Source organism: Eurypyga helias, unplaced genomic scaffold (genome assembly GCF_000690775.1).
Source record: "Eurypyga helias isolate BGI_N326 unplaced genomic scaffold, ASM69077v1 scaffold35029, whole genome shotgun sequence".
Classification (NCBI taxonomy): domain Eukaryota; kingdom Metazoa; phylum Chordata; class Aves; order Eurypygiformes; family Eurypygidae; genus Eurypyga; species Eurypyga helias.
Window position 1 is genome coordinate 1 of NW_010272032.1, and position 8,579 is coordinate 8,579.

Below are 8,579 nucleotides of genomic sequence, written 5' to 3' on the forward strand. Positions count from 1 at the left end.
GTGGCCGCTTGTAGCCGTCGAGTTTCTTCATCCGTCATAAATCCCCAAATCCCTGCAGATAAGAAGAACGTGGAATCCCGCACGGATCACGTCTTGGAAATTGGTGACAGGCGCCTGAAGATCTACATCCAGCCGGGAGAAGGGGACCTGAGCACGAGCCAATTGACAGAGCAAGCCTCCCCCAGCTACTCCAGCCCTTCCAGCTCTTCCCCGCCTCAGCAGGAGCAGCCGGCAGCCGAAGGCCATGGGGACACGGCAGGAGATGCCATTACCAGGAAGGTAAAGCCATCACGAGCGGCGTCACCCGCCCTGCTGGTAGTTCCACGAGCCCTTTGCGCTGCTTTATGTTGCACTTTAGTATTTCACACCCAGCACGTGTCAGTTACTTCATCTTAGGCAATAGAATGGGGGCAGGGAGCAACTTTTGAGTGCCACACATGCGAACAGGCGGCATGGCTTTTGTGCCAACCACTACTCCCCAAAGCTGCGCCCTGGCAGGTTTCAGGAGATGGTATGAATCAAGGACTCCTCCCAGGTGGTGGAAGAATTGGATGAGATTGGGATCCCTTCTTCCTTCACAGACCTATAACACTATTTCAGCATGTTTTGCACCTTCAAACAGCCCTGATTATTTCCATCCCTTGCCTCAGTGTTAAACAAATCGGCTCTGATGGGATGTAGCGCAACAAATGTTGTTGCAGACACTTTGAACTAGAAGTTACGCAGAGAAGGAAACATCCGCTGTGTGTTAGGGACATGGGGTAGGGCCAGGCTACATGCTACATGACGTGGATGTGGCTCTACTGATGTCTGGCCCAGAGGGTTTACTCTGTTTTGTGTAGTAGCATGGGTGTAGCTTTTGAGGTATGGGACGTGCTAGCGTGTTGGTCATTGACTTCCGTAGTGGTGTACTGCAAATGTCCCTATCCTCCTGTCTGTGCGAAGTAGAGAGGTCAACATTACTTCTCAGAATCCTGTTTTCTGCCCTCATCTTGAGTTACTAAAGCATGGCTTTTAGGAAGTTTTTAAGGAAAGATAGTAGAGAAAACTAGAAAGTCTAATACAATTAAAGAACAATGTAATATAACTTATATGTGCTGTTAAAACATGTTGTGTCTTTGGCACCTGACACGAAGGAAACAGGTTGTTTTGGGGCTCCTTGGCAGAATGATGATGGCACTAAGTTGTAGTTACAATTAAAGCTTTTTTTTTTCTTCCTAAACCAGGATTTTATGACTATCAGAGCATAGAATTAATGATCAGAATATCACAGAATTTCTACAAGCAGGATCAGCATAGTACAATTTTGTAAGTAGTGTAGGACGGAATTTCATAGCAGATCTTAGTTTATGGTTTCTAATCACCTGGATCCTCTGTAGATTAGGTCAAATGTTAATACTTGCCTTGCTGTATCAATACAACAATCATAATCTAGACTCAAAAACCCACATGAACACGAGTCCTTCACTCGGCCCGCGGAGGACGCAGAGGATGGTGGAGGTGACCCCGGCCAGTGGGGCGGGATCACGGGTCTGGCTGTCCAGTGGGGCGGGATCATGGGTCTGGCTGTCCAGCGGCAGTTTGGGTCCAAGTTCCCACTTAGGACTCGTAACTGCTTGATTTTTATAAGCCGGACTATGTGCTCTGGAACGCTTCCCTGCGCTGTGATGGGGTCATCACCACCCAGCTGGCAGGGTGCCTGGGATCTTCAAGGCCGGTGAAGAGGGGAGTAGTCGGCCTGGTGCCCAGGAACCTTGAGGACATAGGGAGGAGGAGAAGGAATCTGTTTGCTTCGTCTGCTTGGTGCGCGGGACCTTGAGGGCCTGATAATGAGGGGAAAAGGGACTAACAGGTGACCAGCTCGGTCGCAGAGAACGGCCGTTTGCCGTATAAAATGCCGTTAGCTATGCTGACCGTGTTACCAGAGGTCAGGAGCAGAGGGCGCTGGTCACAGTCTCAAACTGAGCAGCCAAGGTAGCGTGATCGCTCCTGCAGTGCTGACAGCATTCACAAATCTCCCTTTCACTGCTGACTTAGCAGCAGACTTGGGTGTACGTAACGCCAGCACACGTGCCGTGAAAGAGACACGGCGTGCAAGTGTGTCTGTGGTAGTCTGGCCTTGCTGAGATGGACAGGGCTTTTCCTTAATCAAAATGCAGAAGCAGCAAGCAGAGAACCTTAGAAAAAACAAATATTGACGTCTTCTTGTCTCCTCTTTAGATATTTCTTACAGTATCTGCGACTTTGAATACCAGTCTGTTCACTGAAGAGCAAAGGGAGAAAATTACCTTTATATGTCCACGTTTACAAAGAGAAAGAAATCCTGATATTGATGGCGCTGAGAAACTGACGGGCGATTTTACAGATATTGAAAAAGCTTATCACTTCTTTAAGGATATCCTTGCAAGCAATGACCCAAACCATGATTTCTCACATTCTGAAAGTAAGAACAGTTTGAGAGATGAAAATGGTGCGAATGATGAAGTGAATGAGCTTACAGTTCTGTCGGCTCTCTACGAGTATTTCTGTCATACCTGCAAAGAACAAATCCAAGTGCTCTGTGAACAGTTCGGGGTTCGTATAAGAAGTGAAGATCGTTACAATGGAACCACATCGATCTGCTTCACTTCTGATAAAAATCCTGCATCGATACAGGGGGCTAGCGAATTTTTTATCAGAATTTTTCAGAGAAGTGTGAATGACCTGAAGCAGGAAAAGATTCCCATGACGAACAGTTACACATTACGTGACACAATCATGAAATTACATGCTAAGTTTAGTAATCTTCTGGCCAAAGAGGAAGAGAATCAATTGCTACTCCGTGGTCCAGCGAGTGAGATTCTAGCTGCCAGAAGGTTTCTCGCAGAGGAAGGTGAGAACAGCCAAGCTGAAAAGAACACGAAAATATCATCTGAACTGTACCAATACAGGAATGGAGTTGAAGTTGATGCTTCTCTGTTTAAATTATTGGAAACAATATTAAGCAAAGAAATTGAAGACATTAAAGACAAGTTTGATACAGTAATAGAAAAGAAAGACAGCTCATGTGGCCAGAAGATGGTCATAATATTTAGGCCGAGGATCAAAACTTGTGATATGTCTTCCCATGCTACTGAAAGTTTCATTGATGCATTCCAGAATGCCTCCGCAATGTTAAGTGAAAAACTCATCAGCTTGAAGCTTTCAGAAGGTCAGAAGAAAAGATTAAATAAGCTGCTTAATGGAAAACAGTTGGAGGATCTGCATGTAAAACTTAAGAAGAAGGAAGACACATTCATCTTGTGTGGTTTACCAAACCATCTTTATGAGGCTGAAAAGTACATTTTGAACCTTCTTAGCACTGAAGACTCAACACAACCTAAAAATAGGACACCACACTCCTCTGAGCTCAGCTACCAAGCAGCTACAAGAACATCTGAAAAGAAATACAATGGTAGGCAAAAGAATAGTCTTTCTTCAGAAGGACAGTCTAAGGCAAAGATGGAAGAAGACAAGAGAGATGTGTGTCCGATTTGCATGGAGAGGATTGGTAACAAAGAAATCCTGAAAAAGTGTAAGCATGCGTTTTGCAAAAGTTGCATTGAAAAGGCCATGACTTACAAGCAAACCTGTCCTGTTTGCAACGCTGTCTACGGACCCATGGAAGGAGACCAACCAGAGGGAACGATGACAACCCGAACGATACGTTCAGCTCTCCCTGGCCATGCCGGCTGTGGCACTATCGAGATTACGTATAGGATGCACGGCGGTATTCAGACCGTAAGTATATTTAAAGATTCAGAAGGGATGCTTTCCCAACAACAAAACCAGTATCGAGCATAAAATTAACTCTTTTTCCATCATTTGGGTGCGTGTCCAGGAGAGACGTTGCTTTGTTCTGCTGGGAGTTTTTCACTTCGATATTTTTGGGTGTGATTCAGCACCGTAGTAGGAATTAAATAGTCAAATGGTAGCTCTCCATTTTATAGGCCCCAGGACAGAGCTACCTGTCTTTAATTTGTACACTGGGAATAACTGAAATGAAATCAAAAGGGTGCTGTCATCCAAACAAGATTTCACGAGTATAATGAGGGTTCTCTGAGGAATTCTCCCAGCTGCTGTCACCAGTGAATGCATAGTGAGCTGGCTTGTAAGCTTGCCAGGTGAGAAATCAGCGTACGTCACGTGCTTAGAGTCGTAACTGGGACTGAAAATGGGATGGATGAAAAAGTTGGGGGCGGGGTGACATGCCTTTGGGAGACCGAAGGGGAAAAAACAGGTTTAACGATGGATGCATGAGAGGTGACAAGAAAATGTGAATGAAATAGGAAAGAAATTGTGTAGTGAGGAAAAAAACACCTCAAAATCAGTCATGCTGTGTCCTTCTGAAGGCAGGATAAAAAGTAGTGGGGATGTGTGATTTTCAGAGCATTTGTCATACACCGTGTGGTTTGGTTTTGTTTTTTTCTACAAAACAGAGCAACCATCCAAACCCAGGGCAACCTTACTATGCGACTTCCCGAGTAGCCTACTTACCTGACAGTAAAGAAGGGCGAGAAGTTCTGCAGCTCCTCGAAAAGGCCTTTAAGCAAAAACTGATTTTCACGGTGGGGCAGTCGCGCACCACTGGTGCAGAAAGCGTTATCACATGGAATGACATTCACCACAAAACTTCCATGTTCGGAGGACCTACCAAGTAAGTGGTCTTTTCTTTATGTGATTTTATCGCTACTCGGATGCGTCGGGAAGGCTACGCTGAATTTTCTGCATTAGAGCGTTTGGATTTTGTCAGTGACAAAGGGATTGTGGAATGCTCTGTTGATCCAGGCTCGAATCGCCTTCACCAATTTGGACAGTTGGAACAAGGATGAGCTTAGTCTTCTGTTGCCCCTGAGGCCACTCATTCACCAGTGAGTTGTGTAAAGCACCTACTCAGTTAATAACTCCTCTGATTAGAAACTACTTCTAGTCCAGGAAAGGACAGCAAGGCCTCAGTAGCAGCTAAGGTTGGAGTCCTAATCTCGGCCTCTTCTGTTACCTGCTGTTTTCCACCGGGTAGTGCTGGTCCACTATGATCCCCGTAGAGACAGCGCTCGGACTCTGTTTAATAAGAATTTCTACTTACTAGAGCTAACAGCAAGAAGAGATTGTAGTACAGATATGGTTATGTCCTTTTATATGCAAGGAACCCCATGTTATACGCAAGGAACCCCATGCAGCATGCAACAGGACGCCTTGCTGACCCCGTCCATGGAGGGAGTTACCCCGTTTTGGTTGGTTGGGCTATTACAGGATTTTCTTGGTAGAAGACAACTTTATTCAGCATTTCTTGAGGCCTTGCTGCACTTCTTGATAAAGGCAAGGACATGCGGGCGGCGTAATGGCCAGTACGGAGTGGGAGCTGCTCGCAGCACCTCTCTGAGTGGGCTGGCTGAGTCTGTTGTGTGGCCACGGGATGTGCACAGCACAACACAGGCCTGAAGGCCACAGCGCACGGCATGGCACTGGTTAGCTGCTGTGTGGATCTCTCATTCCTCAACGTATAATGGTCAGGATCGCAACATTCCACCCCTTGAACACACACAATTTACCTTTCTTAGAGATGAGATTCATGACAGATTGTGTCAGTAAACTGTTTGGCTCCCGGAAAAAGTCTGGCAGAGGCAAGAGGGAGCATGGAACAGACCTTTCAAGCTTGTTGCAGCCTCTCAGGGGCAGGTGTCTTCCTGCAAGCTCTGACGATTGGTGTCTACATCCTCCTTCCTGGGCTAGGATTGTAAAAGAGCAAAAACTGTGGGAAGTGCTTTATCCCCCACTCTGCCCAAATGCTCTCCCTAGTTACCCCATGCTTCATGCGTGCTTTTGGTGATGCCATAAAATCCAGAGGTGCCGTTGTATTCGTGTTCTGAATGCCTGCCCACTTCAGGCCTGGTTTTTAGAAAGGTGCCTACCCAAGCGCCCTGTCATTTTAGAGTGAGACAGCAGCCAGCTTTGACAAGGAAGTTCTTTGTCTCAGTTTGGAGCTCAGCAGCTCCTTTTCTTCAGTTTTTTGCTTTACCCTGTCTGTAGCACCTCTCTGACCTGCAAAATAGGGCCTGTTTTCTCGGTAGAGTAAGTGCATGAAACTTGTGAAGTGTTTTAAGAGATGCTGAGGAGAAGGTTCTGTGGAACTGCCAAGTGCTTCAATGCAGAAGTAGCCCAAACAATTCTTTTCTTCTTCTCCTAGTTTTGGTTACCCTGATCCTGATTATCTGCCGCGGGTCCGATCAGAATTGAAAGCAAGAGGAATTGAATAAAGAGATCAGTCAACCGTCAGCTCTTCACTGTAATAACCAGCCATGTAGCTGTTAATTCAAGCACTAAGAAGAAAGAAGTTGCTTCGTTCAGCTGCTGTACTTAAATCACTTGTATTTCACAGTCAGATAAGAAAAATAAGCTTTTTCTCATCAAATGATATATGTTCTTTTTACAAATCTTTTGCTTCCTGGAATAAAGCTTCCCTGTGTGCGTAGCCTTTACGGAACGTGGGTCTTGTGAACGCAGCATTAGTACCTGTGGCAGCTGTCAAATATCAAATTGTATGTCTTATTTTACCAGCCATAAAATCTGCTCTTTTCACCACCAAATCTTCGGTCTGACCACCAAAACCGATAGATCCGCGAATGGGTCGGACGCTGACTTCAGCTTGGTGTTACTATGTCTGACGTCGCAGACAGCATCGTGTGACCCATCCCCTGGAACACTCTTGTGCAGCTGTGGCAGTGCCTGCTGTGATCAGGCCATGATCTTTAGCTTTTTTCCCCCTTTTCAGGGCAGAAATGGCATTTGTGGTTTGGGTTTTTCACTTAATTGGTTTGGGGTTTTCACTTAATCCGTGAAATCGGCATGGATAATGCGTGTGGGGGGTACATGGATGCTGCTGTATTTTCAGCCCTGCAGAAGCGCTGAATGCCGACAGCTGCGTTGGAGTGGATGGAAAGTAACAGGGTCCCCGTGCTGTGCCCCCCCCGTCACGTTTCAGCTTAAACGCAACTTTTAAGTCATCTGTGCAACTGGAAAACTACATTCTTGCCATTGCTTCCGACTTAGGTTTTAAATTGCATCCAACAGATACTCTGTTGCTACTCTGTGGTGTCGCAATAGCGCGCTAACTGCCTTTGGGCTGGGGTGCAGCAAACAGCTTTCCCCCGGCGCCGCCGTAATCGCCTGTGGGTTAACCCGGTTTGTTAGGCTGGCAAATGTAACGAGTAAATAAAAAGTAAAAACACCCTCTGCTCAGTCCTGCTTTCTCATGTACGGGCTTTTTTCCCCTGAGTTAGATACGTAGAGTTGTATATATATATTTTTTAATTTAGGGGCAATGCCACCATTGGGGTGATTTTACCCCATGCCACCTCCTTTTTTTGCTTTTTTTTGGGGTTGTTTCTTTTTTTAGGATTCCGACACTGTGAACTAGCCAGTACCACCTTATCACCTTGACTTTCCGATTTCTCAGTGCTGTTTGGTCTCCATGCGGGTTAGGGTGACTTTCCTTCCCACGGCGGCTTTGTTTTACCACACTGCTTCTCATATTTTGCAGTATTTGCCGTCTCTTCCCTTTTCCCTGCAGTAAGATACCACCATTCCAGTGGTCTCGAAGTGACGGGGCTTTTCTGCATGCTGAGCTGTGAAGATGGAATCTCCCCAAATTCTCATCTCGCGTCCTGTCCCCACAAGCCGGTTCCCCGACGTCAGGCCCCGCTCTGACAATTCACCGGCTCCCATTTTTCCTGTGGCAACGTTTGCCGGCTGAGTTTTGCTTCACAGTCCTCCTGACGGTCACTGAAAGCTCCCAAGGCTTTATCCAGCCGTACCCTTTAGGGATGAACCTGCCCAATCTGCAATCGAAGTCAGGTATTTTGTCTGGGTGGCAGCGAGGGAGGAGAGCAGGCACCTGGGCCAACGGTGGGGGGAACGTTACGGAATGAGGGATTCATGGCCCGCCCGCAGGTCCGCTCTGTTCAGCTGACATCCACCCGCGCTTGCCATTCAATGGCATTTGGTTCTTACCCAGTTCCTCAGTGAGCTTGCCGTGAAGTTTGGGGGAATAACTCACTCTTTTAGTGCCTCATGTTTGGGCACACGAGTAAAGTGCGCAGCCAGAACTACATGAAATCTGTCACCTTCGTGCAGGGAAGCCCTGAGTGCTCATCTCGGCTACCTGATGTGTTGGTCTGAGAAAACACTCTTTTGGTGCGATCTTGCACCAAAAAATACACTTGCAGAAGTGTTTCTGACGGAGAATGATGGAAACAGGTGGGTTTCATAGAATCACAGCATGGTTTGGGTTGGAAGGGATCTTAAAGCCCATCTAGTTCCAACCCCCCTGCCATGGGCAGGGACACCTTCCCCTAGACCAGGTTGCTCAAAGCCTCATCCAGCCTGGCAAAGCCACGTCCAGCCTGGTTTTGCTTTGCGTCTCGATTTGCGGGCGTAACGCGGGGAGAGCGAGCTCTGTTACCCGCAGCCTGACTTGTAAGGCACTGAAAAACGGCTGCGTAGGTAAACTCGGCTTCAGTTCCGCGCTGCGTTTCTGCTCTGCGGCGTGACCCGGGCCCCGC

At 47.0% G+C, this 8,579-nt stretch overlaps 1 protein-coding gene across 1 annotated transcript; it reads left to right on the forward strand.

The window, feature by feature from the left end:
• Positions 1-58: 58 nt before the first annotated feature.
• DTX3L (deltex 3 like, E3 ubiquitin ligase) lies at positions 59-6,275 on the forward strand (the record flags this gene model as incomplete). The annotated part of the gene is made up of 4 exons (XM_010159010.1): positions 59-279; positions 2,221-3,759; positions 4,458-4,675; positions 6,206-6,275. Coding segments are annotated over 4 exons (2,048 nt in total), but the record flags the coding sequence as incomplete, so codon positions are not given.
• Positions 6,276-8,579: the final 2,304 nt, after the last annotated feature.